The sequence below is a fragment of the Labrus mixtus genome, chromosome 20 (assembly GCF_963584025.1).
Source record: "Labrus mixtus chromosome 20, fLabMix1.1, whole genome shotgun sequence".
In the NCBI taxonomy this organism is placed as follows: Eukaryota; Metazoa; Chordata; class Actinopteri; order Labriformes; family Labridae; genus Labrus; species Labrus mixtus.
In genome coordinates this window covers 21,267,173-21,284,666 of record NC_083631.1, presented here as the reverse complement: position 1 = coordinate 21,284,666, position 17,494 = coordinate 21,267,173, and the positions used below count along the sequence as shown (strand labels likewise).

At 40.3% G+C, this 17,494-nt stretch overlaps 2 protein-coding genes across 3 annotated transcripts; one reads left to right on the top strand and one right to left on the bottom strand.

Annotated features, from left to right (window-relative positions):
• Positions 1-4,250: 4,250 nt before the first annotated feature.
• Positions 4,251-10,091, bottom strand: pctp (phosphatidylcholine transfer protein). The gene is made up of 7 exons (XM_061026565.1): positions 9,916-10,091; positions 8,825-8,942; positions 6,869-6,948; positions 6,585-6,756; positions 6,195-6,262; positions 5,292-5,672; positions 4,251-5,242 (listed from the first exon to the last, which is right to left on the bottom strand). Exons 1-6 carry the CDS (start codon positions 10,042-10,044, stop codon positions 5,598-5,600), a joined length of 642 nt encoding a protein of 213 aa, XP_060882548.1. The 5' UTR covers positions 10,045-10,091; the 3' UTR covers positions 4,251-5,242; positions 5,292-5,597.
• Positions 10,092-10,817: 726 nt separating this feature from the next.
• tmem100a (transmembrane protein 100a) lies at positions 10,818-15,877 on the top strand. 2 transcript variants are annotated; one of them, XM_061026695.1, is made up of 2 exons: positions 10,818-11,057; positions 14,569-15,877. In XM_061026695.1, the coding sequence occupies exon 2, from the start codon at positions 14,654-14,656 to the stop codon at positions 15,062-15,064; it is 411 nt and encodes a 136-aa protein (XP_060882678.1). In that variant the 5' UTR covers positions 10,818-11,057; positions 14,569-14,653; the 3' UTR covers positions 15,065-15,877. The 2 variants fall into 2 exon arrangements, with proteins under 2 accessions (XP_060882678.1, XP_060882677.1); XM_061026694.1 differs by having other exon boundaries at positions 10,819-11,057; positions 14,566-15,877.
• Positions 15,878-17,494: the final 1,617 nt, after the last annotated feature.

Here is a 17,494-nt window from a genome sequence, read left to right as displayed (position 1 = left end):
AAATTTGTGCATTTTGACCCACAGCTTTTAATATGTTTCAAAAAAGTGTTTGCCTCCTCCTTAATCTTTTGATCTATGTGAATCCTGATCCAAACACTGAACTACAGTCTGCAGCCATGGTGGTTACTTTGATTTACATGTATATATACAGATATTTCACTGTTTGCATGCAAAGTGATCTTAAAACTGTCTAGTGTTGTGATCGGATGCACCTTACCATATCTGCAGAAGGGATTTATCTCAGTGTTGTAACCATTTTGGGATCTGATATTTCTGTCTAGGTGTCTTCAAGAGTAAGTATTGAAAATGAAATCTCCTTACCCAGACTGTAACACACCATTTGTTTTTGTAAAAGAGAAAATAAGGGCTCCAGTTATTGGTATAAACATGGAGGGCATTTATAGAAGGTAAGCAGCCGGAGAGTAATCAGGTTAAAATGGTTCTCTGTGGATTAAAACCACCTCTTTGCAGTGATTATATTATAACAGACTGCTTGTAAATGTAGCTATGGGGAAGATCTTGTCGGTGCATAATGGCGGACAGATGGTAAAGTGGGGCAATAAAGGATAACAGTCTCCAAAAGCATCACTACACCACCAGCAGAAACGTGACATCACAGGAAACGGGGACCAGCTTCTTCCCTCAGGAAACATCTGCGCCGACACTTCACAACTTTAACAACCGATCAGCAGAGGGAGTGCAGTGGGTGTGTCGCTCTGCTTTCTCTTTTATCAGTGTGGCAGGAGAGTAATCAGGAGGATTATAAGGGCGACGAGGAAATGACCCCACAATTCATTGTTTCCACTGAGAAGCCCCTCTGAGGCGGCAACTAGTGGGCTTCAACTGAACGGATGAAAAGGAATACAATGCATTGATTACAGATTATAATCGATGATGAATGAAAGCTTTACACAAAGTGATGTTACCTGGACGTTTTTAACCAATCAACAGTTATTAACAGAAGTGCTACATAAAGTTAAAACACTGAACAATATCTGCTCAAACGTTCGGGTTTGGCACTCTGAAATTATTTGCTTTTTTGGGTTAGTTAGTCCAATATGCCAACATTCAGTTTGAAATATCAAGTTAAGCCGGGGAAGGTGAAAAATCAAAAAAGACATGCACATCCCTCAATGGATGGTCGATCCAATAAACATAACTGCGGGCGGCAGTAGCTCAGTCTGTAGGGACTTGGGTTGGGAATCGGAAGGTCGCCGGTTCAAGTCCCGGCACGGACCAAGTCCGGAAATTGGTCTGGTAGCTGGAGAGGTGCCAGGCCACTTCCTGAGCACTGCCGAGGTGCCCTTGAGCAAGGCACCTAACCCCCCCCCCCCCACAAGCTCAGGAGCGCCCGCCGTAGGGCAGCCCCCTCACTCTGAGACCTCTCCATTAGTGCATGTCCACAGGATCCTGTTTGTGCATGTGTGTGTATTTCAGTTCATGTTTGTGTAGCATGTTTACTAGACAGAGTGTAAAAAACGAATTTCCCCTCGCGGGATCAATAAAGTATAAATTCTAAATTCTATTCTTCTATTCTAAAAAGCCAGGGGGAAGTGACATTTCTGATGTTGTGCAGATCAAATACTGAAATATTGAAGCTCTAAAACAAAGCTGAGAGATTTAAGAATAATCAGTCATAAAGAAGACAGAGTCATCCTTGCTACTAAAACTGAAATATATAACTTGATGAATTGTTCACATCCTAGAGCAGAAAAGATCATGTTAACGATGCCTGATCAAGTTAAAGGTCAAATATTATGCATAATACACTTCACCATGTTTTTCTGACACTAATATGCATCCCTAGTCCGTCTACAAACCAAGTCCAAGTCCAACCGCTCCGTCTTCTGCCTGCTCCACTTTTCAGAAAATGTGTGCTCAAACAGGCCGTTTGGAGATGTTCCCTTCATGACATCACAAAGGGCAGTAGCCCCTCCCCCAGGTGGGTGACACTCCCACAGTGAGTGGTGTTTGTTCTGCCCTCTGAGTCTGCCTTCTCACCAGAAAGCAGGTTAAAAGCAGGTTAAAAGCTTTGAAAAGAGACATTTGTCTAAAGACCGGAACTTTTCTGTTCATCTTCCTGCATGTATTACGAAAAGTTTTACAAACCTTTCGAATATGTCATCAGTTCACTTCTGGCTCATCAAACAGCTGCAGCAGTCACGGCAAGCGACGTTCGACTCCAACCTTCACAGGATCCAGCTTCTGTCTGATTCCATGTTTCTGATCTGTGGACAGAAAACCATCATCACGGTGGTCACATCTGTGCTGATTTAACTACTCAGCTTCTTTATTCCATCATAGAGCTCATCTTTCATACTGAACTATCAGAGCTCATGATGAAGAAATTACTCTGCAGCTGCCTTTGGTTTGGGTCCAACCGTAACTCTGTAATGTTCAACGTCTTAAAGGTCCCATATTATGTTTTTTCTGGTTTTATATGCTCTTTAGTGTGTTTTCCAAGTGTCCTGTGCATGTTTAGGCACATCTATGTGCAAAAATTCAAAGTCCACAGAAACGCGGCTTCTCCTACGTCCTCCTGTTAGCTGTAGCATTAGCCGCATGTAACGCTCGGTTCTAGCCCCCCTCGATAAAAATTTGTCAGTGTGACGTCATTGTCATTGTGAGATCACTGATCTAAGCCCATTGGCTCGTTGTGGCAAGCCCAGCAGCTCATGTTGAAATTTCCGAGACGCGTGCTGAGCAACTGACCAATAACGACAGAGCGGATCGGCAGACCAATCAGAGCAGACTTGGCCCACGTGGGGTCTAACAGTGGGGGCTCAACAGAGCGTAGCTGACGGACTCAGAGCGTAGAGGGAGCAAGGAGGAGCAGTACATGAAAACAGACACTGTTTTCGGACTTTAGCTATTGTGAACATACTTTAGTAGGTACATAGATTAAATATACGAACCCCAAAAAGGGCATAATATGGGCTCTTTAAGATACATACAAAAGATTTTAAATGTTGGTAAAAGTGCATTTTAAAGTATAAATAAATACCAGTGGTGGACACAGCACACAACTTCATAACTTGAGTCAAAGTATAGATACTGCTGGTCAAATATTGCTCCAGTACAAGTGAAAGATGCTCAGTCAAATCATTACCTAAATAAAGAATAAATAATCTTGGGACACCAGTATCTAGTTGTAAGTGTGCCACATGCACAGAAGCTGCAGTCCTCCAAGCGGGTGGCCCGGGTTCGAGTCCAACCTGTGGCTCCGTTGCCGCATAATGTTGCCAATCCATGAGCCAATAGCTCGTCTTCCACCACAGAACATCATGTTAAGTGTAGCCTTTGTTATATCTTTCCTAAAAAGTTTAACCATTAATAAGAAAAGTTATTAGCTACACAAAATGAAGCAAGAAAATTACTGTTTTATTATCCAGGCAGCCACATTAAGCTAAGTCTGGCTAACATTAGCATGCTACAGCTTCACACCTGTTTGCTAGCTGGAGTTAGCCTACCTAGTTCCTTTTGGGAGCCTTTAAAACTAACTTGCCCCAGTAACCTAACACTAACAGTGTAACAGTTAAATACCTCTCTCACAACAAAAAACTTTGGCCAAATACAGGACAAAAAAGACCCGTAAGATATAAAAATATATGTATAAAACACATAAATGTTGCTTCAGCCTACTTTGTGTCCTCACCTGCAGCAGCACCTCCTCCTGGTTGGCATATCTTTAGCTGTCAGGCCCCAAAAAACGGCTGTCTTTACAGGTGCCTGTGCGCGGCCTACCTGCTAATAACAGGCATAATTCAGCCGGTTTTATTATTATTATTTCAAATTAAATGTGCAAGTTTAATGCACATGAGCTGCAGCATTTATAATTCAGGTAGGTATATGAAGATAAACAGGAACATTTGGTATTATTTTTGGTGTTGCTAATTCAATTTAAATATCTGTCATTTAAAATGCTAATATATCAAATCAATAAAAAACAACAATTTTCTGACCGATGCTCAAAGCTGACTCTTTCCAATGTGGGAAGGTTAAATGACAGTATTTCCTGTAATACTTCACTGAATAATTACAAAACAGCTCAAACTATACCACAATACATCTTTCAAATTGTTCATTAAGTTACATCAATATTTTAAAAACTAAGTCTGAACATCATGACCTTCATGAAGGCAGGATTTAATAATGGACTGTTTTGTCTTTAGCTAGAAAAAACAATGTTCACAATGTCAAAAAGCATCATTGTATATGAGGGGACAATGGAATAATTCATGTGCAGGAAGAAATTTCAAAGTAAAGTTTTATTCATTTCAGCAGTATTACACAGTAATAGATCTCATGAAAAGTTCAAATTGTATCCACCTGAAATACAGAGGTATTGAAGTAAAGCCTAAATCACTACAGTATTTTCTCACATATTGTATCTTTCATGTACACACAATAAACCAGCGTAGTGAATAAAAACACGTCCTCTGCATACAAAAAAAAACACCCAACAATCTTCACAGGCAACATTCCTTTAGAAGTAGAGATTCGTCATGTTCACTTCCTCGTAATAAAGGCGTGGCTTGAGTGAATTGAAGAGGACAAAAGGTACAATCCCAGTGTGAAGTTAAAGACATAAATCAAGTTATATTGCATCCATAACATTTAACATGTACAGAAGACAGATTACAAACAAGGTAAAACGATTAAATCCTATGCACATAAAAAAAAACCCTCCTACGGAAGCCCTGAGGGGTAAATGGTTAAAAAAAAGTCTGCTAATCTATTTTTTTTTTTTCATTGTTTTGGATGTCATCAAAAGTGAAAAAATGTTCTTGAAACATTTTGTTTTACAAATTATTGTAGGAGGTTAGTGGTTTGCGTTAACTTTTTGTTCCTTAAAAAACAGATTACAATCCTCTTAAACTTTTTTTAACTGCATAAAAAGTTTGTTTTTGTTTTCCCTGACATAAAAAATAAATATTTAAAAAAAAACATTATGGCATGCTAAGACATGCTTTCACGGTTAAAAAGAGGAAAAACAGTAATTAAACAAATTGTCCATGACCTTTTTTTCTTGTTCCAAATTGGAATCTTAGAATAATAAAGCTTGCAATGCATTTGTTTTTACCTTTTCCTTAAGCAAAGGTAAAAACAGAGGAATTAAATCATTATAGGCAGTAACTAAGCTCCGCAGTCATGCAAAACATCACAGGGATCTAAATATCGTGCCTTGAAACAGCAGCCTGAATAGGCTAGTGGTTTCAATTTTCTCACTTGCCCTTCAGGGCTTCCATAGTTTACAGTGCATTTGAATTTTTCTACAAATAAACCTTGACATTTTTTTTTTTTTTTTTAAGAAAAGCTCCTTATTATTGAGCTTCTAGTGATTGCACATAAAAGACAATACACACAATTGATTTCTTCCCTCCAGCCTGTTAGTGCGGATGGCCGGTCATGCAAATCATGCCTGAGTCAAGAGTCCACAACATGCTACAAGGATGAGTAGCAGCCCACACAGTGTCACATTTACCCCATAAAGAAAGGTCACATTTAATCATTCAACATTAAAATACCTGCCAAACATAAGACAAGGAAAACTAAATCAAGCCCTTGTGCATGTTCCAGCGTCCTGTCAGCTCTGCTCATTTCCCCTGGCAGTACTGGCTGTAGTTGCTGCAGGCCTTTTGCATGTTTGTTAAGAAACCTGGAACTCCAGTCTGTTACAAAAGAAAAAACACAGACACACACACAAAGATTGTCTATCAGTGAGCGACATGGAGCCACCCAGGTGAGGCAGCAAGGAGAGGAGCTGTTTGCATCACCCTGCAACACATCTGCAAACAATAACGATGGAAAAACCATAAAGCCGGCAGAGAGATGGAGCTCTCTCTGAGGCCTGAGAGTGAACCCTTTAACACGATTTTTAACGCCCTCATCAAAGATCTGTTTGAGTAGGTCTACGGAAACATGCATGCAATTTTAATCATTTGATGTGTTCGTGGGAAAATGGTTTCTCAGAGACTTCCACATGTCAATAATAGATTAAATGTTCCCTCTAATAAAATAAGTCTGAAAACATGAGGTTGCTCTCGACATTTTACATTATTAGGACCGCAAGGAAGAGTATTAGGACCACTGAATTTTTGTTTGTTTGTTCATTTTTGTTTGTCTTTTTCTTAATTTTGACTTTCAAGTTATGGTATTGATGTTTTATTTTGGCAAACAATGCATAGACTCACCTTAGCTGCCCAGTTCACCAGCCAGGTAGGGATCATCCCCCCGGGGTTGTCGAAGTAGTTTAGGAAAACTGAAACAAAGCAAACGTTCATGACTGATATTAAGGCTACATGGAAAGATATTTCATGTGTTATTTTGTGAATTCTTGCACTTTTGACTTTAAATATTGTGATTTTTCTTGTTTTGTTCATGTTTAACTTTCTCTTTCTACCTGTTGTCTCCACTGATTAGTTTATCAAGTCTGCCTTTATTGTTTTCTGTACCTCCACAACATAGTGAGTGAGGGTCTCTCTAAATGTGTTTCCAAGGACTTGAATAATAAAATACATGAGGATGATTTATATACATTTAAAAAAAATTGCATTAGTATGGTTTCATTCTTCAGGTGTTACCTTTAGTTCCACCGGCTCCATCGCTCTCCATGGCGACGCTCTGCTTGTAGTCTTTGACTCGCAGGACTCCTTTCTTCTCTTTGCACGTCGTCTCTGGAGAACTTCTGGCCAGGATCACCGAGATCTTCCTGCCGTCCATCTCCAGATCCCTGCGCTCCCTGACGTACACATACTGAGGTTTGGGCAGTCAGGGAAGACACTCTGTGAAAATCCACCCCACCCACCAACCAACCACCTACAAGAACCATGCATAATGCAAAGAGGGAAATGGAAATAAAGGATACATCTCTGTTTGACAGAGGGAATGGGTAAATCACTTCCCAGTAGATCGCATTCTGTCCACTGAAGTCTTTCTCATAGAGCTCTGAGTAGAAAAAAAATAAGATGTACATTAATAAAAACAAATACAATGGAGGTTACTGAATGCATAATACTTTCAGAAATGACGGACTATCCAGTGATTCTGTAATCATTTATGATATTCTGTCAAATGTGGACTGCAAACACCTGTAGTTCTGTTTATTATGTATACCATATTTGGTATGAATTGGTGCTGTACAAATAAAGACTGACTGAATGATTTATATATTTTTTGTGGCCACCGTCTGGGTTAAAACGTTGTGATTTAATAAGCTCTTCTGTGGCACTGAGTGAGTGTGTGGACTTGCCTCCTTTTTTGCTGCTGATTTTGAAATGCTCCTCCATTACACCTACATGTGTATAACCGCTCCTCCCAGCTCTACACATATTCTCAATCAGAAACCACTACAAAGACACTAAGACACTGCTACCACCAAAGACAACATCACTTACTGAAACAACACCCTATGAAGGTCTGGGAAAACTACTTTCACTACTACAAAAATCATGTGTAACATCTAAAATTATACCTACTATTTGTGATTCAAGCTGGGGTTTTGTTTCCAATGGACCAGGGCGCTACAATACAGTGAGACTGATGACTAGCGCTACAACATGTTACCTTTAGGCTACTGTAGAGGTGCATGAAGACAAGAATGGAAAAGGAAAAGGTTACTTCAGAGCATACTTAAATAAAGAGCACTCTTACGGGACGAGATGGTGTAGAAGGAAGCAAATGGAAACAGTGCGCTACAGCTAGTGTTGTAGTACTCCAGGTCAGTCTTGGTCTCAAAACCACTTTCTGAAGGTCTCGGTCTCATCTCAGAATCGAAAGCATTTTGACTTGGTTTTGTCTCGGTCTCAAACTGGGCGGACTCCGGATTTTAAATCAAGACCGGTCAAGACCACCACTTTTATCCCACGGTTACGGCCGCAACCTTCCTGGTGACATTTCAGTGACATTTATGGTCATGGTCTTGACTCGGTCTCTAAACACTCTGGTCTCGAGTATGTCTTGGTCTTGACTCTGTCTCGATCCCTAAATGTCTTGGTCTTGTCATGGTCTCTTCCTGCCTTGGTTTTGGTCTTGTCTTGGTCTCGATCCCTAAATGTCTTGGTCTTGTCTTGTTCTCGCCCTGCCTTGGTCTTGGTCTTGTCTCAATCCCTAAATGTCTTGGTCTTGTCTCGGTCTCGATCCCTAAATGTCTTGGTCTTGTCATGGTCTCTTCCTGCCTTGGTTTTGGTCTTGTCTTGGTCTCAATCCCTAAATGTCTTGGTCTTGTCTTGTCCTCGTCCTGCCTTGGTCTTGGTCTTGTCTCAATCCCTAAATGTCTTGGTCTTGTCTCGGTCTCGATCCCTAAATGTCTTGGTCTTGACTCGGTCTCGATCCCTAAATGTCTTGGTCTTGTCTTGGTCTCATCCTGCTTTGGTCTTGGTCTTGTCTCGATCCCTAAATGTCTTGGTCTTGTCTTGGTCTCGATCCCTAAATGTCTTGGTCTTGACTCGGTCTCGATCCCTAAATGTCTTGGTCTTGTCTTGGTCTCATCCTGCTTTGGTCTTGGTCTTGTCTCGATCCCTAAATGTCTTGGTCTTGACTCGGTCTCGACCCCTAAATGTCTTGGTCTTGTCTCGGTCTCAATCCCTAAATGTCTTGGTCTTGTCTCGGTCTCAATCCCTAAATGTCTTGGTCTTGTCTCGGTCTTTAAGCACTCTGGTCTCGGTTAGTGTGGTCTTGACTACAACACTAGCTCCAGCCAAAGTAAATGAACATGTATCCAGGGTGAATTTAAATAATGGAGCAGGAAAGATGAAGGAAAGTTGGATGAAAGTGGTAATTATAACATGAACCTTAATTTTCTGATGTTTTTTGTTTTTTTTACCTTTCACATATCCATCCCATTTCTTCCGATACATCAGGTCCATGTAGACATCTGCGCACAGCTCTGGGGTGCAGGTGTTAAGCACACCAAAGACTTTGTACTCATAAAGCCCAGTTTCCTGAAACACAGCACGTGAAAGTTTCCCCATTGAAAATGCAGGCCAACAACATACCGCATCCACAGTATGTGACTAATCCCAAACCACACAACTCTGATTAGGAGCGGCCTGTGGTTCATTCTTTCTCCCGCTGACGACCGAGGAAGAGTGTTGGATTTAAATCAAATGAAGAAAAACAGGTCTGAGGATTATTTCCTCACACTGGAATGCCATAAAATCTGACAAAGTGAACACCTACTCGCAGGTTTTGTTGGGAAATTTGCACATGTGCATAAAGACTTAACGTGTCCAATCACAATACTTCAAAGAGATGACAAAGGTTTCTTAAACGACTTTCCTAAAGTAATTTAATGTTTGTAAATTCATCAAATTAAAAACCTTTTAATCTCAGAAGACACTGAGTTGTTGTTAAGAATCCAGATATGTCTCTGACTTAATTCCCCAAAAATATCTTCAATCATAAAAATATCATTTTATATTTCAATGACTATTTGTTCAATAACGGGCAAAAGTATGAAGCATAAAATCTTACACTTTCTGTATGAAATGAATTAATATCTGTTATCCTGATATGTCAGGGTTATGCCGAGTTGAAGACTGGCTCTGTCTGATTTTAAAAATGTGTTACATCGGTTTTTACAAGTGATTAAAAAGTGTCAAAAGGTGTGGCAAAGTTAAAATAACACATTTTTAAATGGAGTTTGGTTGGACGGTTCAGTCAGTTTTCCGGGTGCAACAACTCTCCCTCAGTTTCCGGGTATTTCCCATGTTGGCCGCTTGGAGATAACTGCTAATGTTTTTGCTTACTATGTCAACTAAATCAGTGAATTACAACAAAGATTATTAGATTATTATTGTAAACAGCTGATAAACAGGTTCCGCACAGGACCCCCCCCTGACGCCACAGACGCATTCATTCATTCAGCAGCCGTATTCCGTTTGTCAAATCAGCACTTTTGTTGTATTTCGCTACCTTGTCATAAAGCCGGTAGATTTTCACTCCCATGGTCTCGGTGAAAAGCTCCCATCCTCCCTCCAGCTGCGGCTCATCCAGCTCCCTCCACGCGCTCTGAAACTCCACATCTGTAAACTGCAGCGACATGACAGCTCTACCGCAAAAACCACACACACACAAACCACACACACACGCACACACACGCACACAAAATCCCAACACACAACACTCACAGGGTTTCCGGTCGTAACCTTCAGCATAAAAGATTGCACGATAGAGGAAATGTAATGATTATTTTACTAGTTTGCTAAAGGATTAAGACAGAAAATAAACTTAAGAGGGGTTAAGAGGACAAACAAATAAATAAAGCATGTTTACATCTATTTTTTTTAATCTTAATTGTGTTTTTAATTTGTTTTTATAGAAAAGTTGATGAGGGTATGTGCAAATTTGTGAACACAACTGGGAAATATTAATAACAAGGTTCAATAAATAGAACAAAATGTAAAATAATAAAATACAATAAGCCTATAAAAAGTGTAATAATGAATATTCAATTTAATTTTGTACAAATATAAGGCAATTCAGTGTAGCAAAATGAAGTGCCATTTGAAATAATGTAACATGTAAATAATTAGCTTATAACTTTTAGTAATTTCATATAAACTGATATATATAATATAGCATACAATAACATTGTAGGCATACTATATAGTAAAATATGGTATGATATAATACAATAGATTATTCAACTTATGTCTATGTTATGCAAATAATTCAGCACCAGTCGTTAAAATATATTTTGAAATCAAAATAGCCTTATTGCAGCAAAACTAGCTTTATTTTGAAATGTGCTTCCGGAAGAGGTATTTTGTCTTGCTGTTTCGGGCTTCACCTTCCAGTCATCGATACTTGAAATAGTTGTTCTCAATGGGGATGGCAGTCCGACCCGCAGCCCTGAACCTGAGCACTGAACAGGGGGACGGATGGGAGTCAGGTTCCAGTCCGGCACAGAGACGCAGTTTGTTCGGTCGAGCTGAACTCAGGAGAAGAAAACAACTTTCTCTTCTCATCAAATGAATGTTTTGAATGTTTTTTACTCTGACTGAGACAAAGTTTCCCTGCAGCAGAGGAGCGACATGGAGACCTTCAGCTGTGAGGTAAAGAACTTCTTCTGCTTTCTTCTGTGCGGAGCTTCAGTCGAGCATGGACAAAGAAGAGGCTCGGTATTAAAGGGACTCATCACTTTGTCCTGCTTTTTTAAAGTCACTTTACATGGAGGAGTGTGTTTAAAAATAAAAACTAATTTTACAGTAACAGCAGCCATAATTAGGCTACAACCCAAAATGTTCTGTACACACCTGTCCAAACAGTAAAACCCTTAATAAGTGGTCGTATGTGGACTGAAGATTACACTTTCAAGTACTTAAACTATCTTTTTATTTTGCTGTTTTACTTTTTTAAACCCAAGTGCCTCTCTTTCCCTGGCACAAATTCCACTTATTTCTTCAGTTCATTTTTAATTAATAGCTTGTCAAAAATAACCTTTAGAGACTGAATACCATCATTTTAAACTTTGATATGGTGCTAGTTCAAATCAAACCATATAAATAAAAAAGGCAGGTAGGTTACCTGTTTCCATATGACACCAGCAAACATCTGCAGCACCTGATATTGGGCACCAGCAAACATGTTTTTTAATTACTTAATTGCTAAAAATTGCAAGAAAACTCTTTAATTAGTAGCCTAGTTGTCAAATTATTTGAGAAAGTTAGGCAGTGCACTCTATTTTGCTTGTGGAAAAAATATGACTGAAGAGGCGTTGGCACTTTTTTATCATTAAAACAATCGGCCGATATCATTTAATCCTTTTAAAAGACGTGGTTTTGAAAAAATATCGAAGTATATTGAAAACTGTTTACAACCATGAAGTTCTCACTCTCTCCGCTTTGACTTAACGTCCTTTTCTTTTACTCACTAACGGAAAACAATTTTCATGTTCAAAGGTTACCATAGTAACCACAGGTATCTTCCAGATGTAAAGCTGAGGTTACCGTAGTAACAACAAGCATCTTTTTCCGAATGTAAAACTGAGGTTACCATAGTAACAACAAGCATCTTCCAAATGCAAAGCTGTCCCCTGAAAACACTGGTTCTCAAAGTGGATAGGGTTAGGGTTAAAGTTTTTTTGGACCCTCATGTGTCTCCAGGGGTCTTCAAGGGGGGGTTCCCTGTAATTTTTCATAATAATTCAGCTCAAACAGACTAACCCAAAACGTTTACAGTTTTATAAGCCCACCCTTTTGTAATAAAAGAAAAAGAAAGAAGAAAAATTGGTATTAATTTTAGAAAGTTTTGAGAACATTTGTGAATCACTGAAAGTGTAGACAGACAGAGTCTCCGATTGTTAACTTTAACAGTCTTAAAAGGCAAAAGAAAAGAGGTAACATTCGATTAGAAAGAGCTAATTTCGTCTGAAAGAAGTCTACCTTTGGTCTTTGTTATTCATTTTCCAAAAATAGTGGAAGTATAATTCTTCACTAACCCAAAAAGATGGACCTAAATTGCATATTTTATTCAATCTGAATCTTAAAGAGGAAACATTTACAGTTCTTCGTGATAAAAAAAACCATCAAACTCTCACAGTTGTTGAGCCTGCAGTTCATTGGTGAACTACTTCTATCATCGTTGGGCAGAATTAAAAGCTGGTAGGGGGCTGATGAATGTTTTGTTATTGGAATCAGCGGATTAAACAACCAATCATGTGTTAGTTTTTAATGGGGAGAATCTACACTCTGAAGTCTTTCCCAAAATGCAGCGAGTACAACATCAGTCCTGGGGGAGGAACAGTGAATACTTTCCTGTTTTTCAAACCCCTGACAGTGATTGAAAGTAGTTTATATTTTCTCCTCAGACTCCGTATCCCAGCTTTCCCCGCAGCAGACGTGACGGAGGGCGAAGAATGCGTGCTTGTGAAATTGCCGTTGATTTTGAGGCTCCTCGCGTTTCACGGGGCAGTTTGTAATGTCATATCCTGCGCTCTCCAGGGAATGTCTCAGCTCGTGCTGGGCCGGCCGCTCCTGCGTCATTCAGACGGCTCCTCCGACCGGGTCAGGAGGCGGCTGGGGTTTGAGCCGAGCAGGGGTTACTTTAAAGCAAAAGCAGCGTGTGTTGCTCCGAGAGTGTTGTTGGAATTGTGAAATGTGGTGTTGATTTCTGACAAAAAGCATCTGCAGAGTCAGGGGTTTTCTCTCCTGGAGCGCTGAGTCAAGCTCCGGACCGCAGCTTTAACCCTCAACTGCCTCAATTCTTTTTGTTAAACCTTGACCATAGTTTGTTTTTCAAAGATGTTTATTTGGGCTTCTTGCCCTTTATTTGACAGGACAGTGGATAGAGAAGGAAATGGGAGAGAGTGGGGGAAAGGAGCCACAGCTGGGACTTGAACCGCCATAGGCCTGCTTGGAGGACTATAGCTTCCTAAAAAGCGACCTAACCACTAGGCCATCTGCGCCCCAAACCTTGACCATACATTTTTTTAAGATTTATTTTTGGGCATTTTGTGCCTTTATATGAGAGATAGGGCAGTTGATAGAGTTGGAAATTAGGGAGAGAGAGAGTAGGGAATGACATGCGGGAAAGGAGCCACAGGTCGGATTTGAACCCGGGCCGCCCGCTCCATACGCACGCTCTAAAAACTGCGCCACCAGTGTCTTGGAGTTCCTCCAGCCGGTTCACAACAGGCTCTGCTGGCTTCACCGCAATCTTCCTGGGCAAATGAGTCCACTAAAAGTTCTTGTTGATTCCACTGACAGGCTCAGATTTGTCTTGAAACTTTCTGACAACATTACAGTCATGACTGCTACAAAATTAGACATTTTTGTTTGAGGGTAAGCTGTTTGCTTTCCTCAAAGCCACCTGACTCCATTGAAAAATAACAAAAATTTCACCTTGTTGAAAGAAGTTGTTGCTTGTCTACCTTTGTTTCAATAAGTGAACTTTCTTAAAGTCTTTATATGTTTTGATATGATTTTTCACACTTAAATATAATATAAATGAAGTATATCCTCTGAAAATAACTCTGTGAGTCATGACTGTCTACAATGGGTGTAACACCCGAGTCCCACTGTCTGTGATGTTTTCAGAGTTTTCAGAGTCCTATCTTCAGTTTGTTTACATCGCCTGGACGGCCGGCTGACTCCTCCCCTCGTGTATAAAAGTTGTTTAATTGAGGGACTAGAGAAAAGAAGAATAACATACTGTACTCACTGCTTAACTGTGTTTCTAGATCACGCTCATTTCAGGTAAATTTACATGCAGTGTGAAGATACGAGCATAATAAAGATCGCTAGCATTAGCATGCTAACACAACAATGCAGCGCGAGTTGTTTTGGTTTCATGCTGGTGCTCAAGGGCGACATCTGCTGGATCAAAAAGTCGCATATAAAGCCTTTAAGCTGTTTTCACATATCTCCTGACCCGGGACAGCCTGCCCCTGAAGTTGTTCTTCACACCAAACCCTAACTGTGAGGTGTGAACAACCAGATCAGGAGGATTTAAGGGACAGTCCTATTGGAAGTCTCTAAACATTTTGAGGAGAGCATTTATGAAAACTGTTTTAGACTAGAGTGTAAGAATGTCCCTTCAATAAATGCTTTTCTGTCTTCACAGCAGACAGGAACACCTTAGCGAGAACAGGTGAAAACATCAAACGAGGACCCGTCTGCGGTTGGTCGACAGAAGGCTTCTCAACCCTGCGATGCCAGAAGAAGCCAACAAGGACGCCATGAGAACGCCAGCGACCCTAGAGAAGACCAACAACAACGAGTCTCCCGTAGCCCCCCGCAACGTGACCATTGTGAACATCCCCCTGGTCAATGAGGTCGAGCTGACCGCGGCCACCGGCGGGGCGGAGCTTTCCTGCTACCGCTGCACCGTCCCGTTCGGCGTGGTGGTGCTCATCGCCGGCATCGTGGTCACCGCCGTGGCGTACAGCTTCAACTCGCACGGGTCCACCATCTCCTACTTCGGGCTGGTGCTCCTGTCGGCCGGACTGGTGCTCCTGGCGTCCAGCGTCGTCTGCTGGAAGATCAGAATGGAGCGGAAGAAGGAGCGCCGACGGGAGAGCCAAACCGCTCTGGTGGCAAACCAGAGGAGCATTTTCGCTTGAACTTGAACTTGAACTTGAACACATCAGCAGGTTTTCTGTTTTGGAAAAAAAAAGCCTGATTTTTTTTTTTTTTTTTTTTTTTTTAAGATTGATTTGGAGAACCAGCTGTGGACAGATGTTGGATTTTTTTTTTTTTTTTTAAAGCTGCAAAATCTCAAGGCCTGGAACTCGGAGCTTTGAAGACATTTTAAGGGGTTTATTTGTCAAACAGACGTTGAGCATCTGGTGGGCCGGGAACGCAGCCAGGAGGAATGTATCACAATTAAGATGAATAACCACTGAAGCGACAGAGAGGAAGTCTCTCATTAATCTGCTGTTGTTTACAGCAGCTTTGATTGTAATGGGAGGGATGGTGGTTTAAGAATCCAGGACAATGATTCATAGCTCTAGCTCTGTTCATAAAGTGTAATCTCACAGGGAATTATTATGAACTGCCTTTACTGGAAATACGGTACTAACGAGGCCTGTGTTCAAAACCTGCCGATGTATTGTGTCAGATTGAGGGGACACAGGATAGTATACTTAATCCTACAGCACTTTGATTCTACATTATCATCCTAATCAGTCGTTAATGATCTATATTCACAAAATTAAATAAGTAATATATCAAGGATTGTACTATTTTTTGCTAATTTTGGCATATTTTAAACATCTAAACACTAATCTTTTTATCAGGCTATAACATTATGTCCATACTGTAAAAAATATATTGTAAAAAAATGTAGCATTTTCTTTGTTTTTTGTTATTGCTTGCATGTATTAACTGTTACCAGGACGTCATGAGGTTCAATAAACTCATTGATACACATGTAATACTTCTTAGAGCCCAATGATGACCAATTGTTGGAAGGTTTCCGTCAGTGTTCACACCCTACAGGATGAGGTTAGCCTAGCTTAGCATTAATGATAAAAAGATATAATACACTTGTTGAAGGGTGACTGTAAGAGCACACTTAAGGTCATCGTACAAATACAACGATGGTAAAAAAAATAAAAACAGTGTGCTATCAAGACCTCATTAAAAGAATATGGCTGCAAACAAGAAACAGCTAGCACAAAGCTTCAAAAAAATGTAAAAAAGACAAAGTGTTGGTTTCCCAAGCTATACTCAATGTATCTCCAGATGCGCCATCAGTCAAGTCAGGCCTTTATTGAGCTGATGTTTTAATATCAAGACCTGGAATTACTTGACTTAGCCGTTTTTTTTTCCAGAATTAACTTCAACATAACAATTCAAGTGAGATTAATATTGTTTTTTCAAATCTACATCTTCTGGGGTTTCCATCAGTGAATGAAATTAGTAATAATAACAATAACTCTATTTTATAGCACTTTTAAAAACAGACCACGACAACAAATCAACCCACTGATGACACCCAACCAACAACAACAAATCCCCAACCGTAAAGGAACCCAAACAAAAAACTAACATCCAAACCAGAACCCAAACATCATCAGGATTAAGGAAACGTGATAACTCTTTAAAGCAGGCAGCACAGAAACCCTGGCAACTTAGATTGTTCTCAAAATACCAAGTTTTTGGCTCCAATACTTCGTTATAATTTCCACTGATAAAAGTCATGAGAAGTTACTGGATTGAATTCTAAGCCAGAAAAGAACATGAAGACATTTTTACATCTAAAAATTGAACCAATTGCAAATGTTTAACAACGCTTAATGCAAGTCAGAAGATCGTGTTTTTTTTGCTTGTAGTTTGGCTGAATTGATGCTTTTACCATCTATTTCCAGTTGGTTTATTTTCCTAATCTGTTGTTATTTTTTTTTACCCTTTTTGGCCGTACCTCATCATGTTTGTATAGTGTTTAGTCTAAACCATTAGCAGCTCGTTCCTCTGCCAGGTTCTCCGCATAATTCAGCATTTCAGGATATAAATTCTCTGTGGTAAAAGGAAGTTGAACTCTCCTGTTTGACCGTGTTGGGTTTTAAAATAGTCTGGATGTGGAAGTGTATTTATAGGCAGCATTTGCGTTGCTATGTGACACCAGACACTACAACTAAATGGTTTTCTTTTGCGTCAGAGGAGAACCTCCAACACACTTTTGGGAGATCACCACCAACACACACACGGCGTCAGCTACAGGCCGAGATCAGATCAGGAGCACTTTTTATGGGATACGTGACACCGCGAGGCGTCTCCTGCCTGCCGTCTCGGGTTTAGAGCGAGGCAGACTGAAGCTGGAAAAACGGGTGACTTGATATGAAGTTTGACAGGTGTTCTCCGCCAGCGTCTTTAGCCTCTTTATACACTGCGAGGGCTGCGTGCGTCACTTTGTGCTTCACGTGGTTGTCATTCCACGCTGGGCCACGCTGCCGGGTGAGTTTATCAATAAACAAGAAGGATGCATATCCACAACAGGTACTAAACTAAAGTACAACAACTCGAGTCACATTTAAACCGTTAAGTAGTCT

Coding starts and splice junctions, on each gene's coding strand:
- pctp (XM_061026565.1), bottom strand. CDS start 10,044: ATGTCGCTGCAGTTTACAGATGTGGAGTTTCAGAGCGCGTGGAGGGAG. Junction 6,949..8,824: donor ATGGGATGGATATGTGAAAG/GTAAAAAAAACA, acceptor TTTTCTACTCAG/AGCTCTATGAGAAAGACTTC. Junction 6,757..6,868: donor TCCCTCTGTCAAACAGAGAT/GTATCCTTTATT, acceptor CCCAAACCTCAG/TATGTGTACGTCAGGGAGCG.
- tmem100a (XM_061026695.1), top strand. CDS start 14,654: ATGCCAGAAGAAGCCAACAAGGACGCCATGAGAACGCCAGCGACCCTA.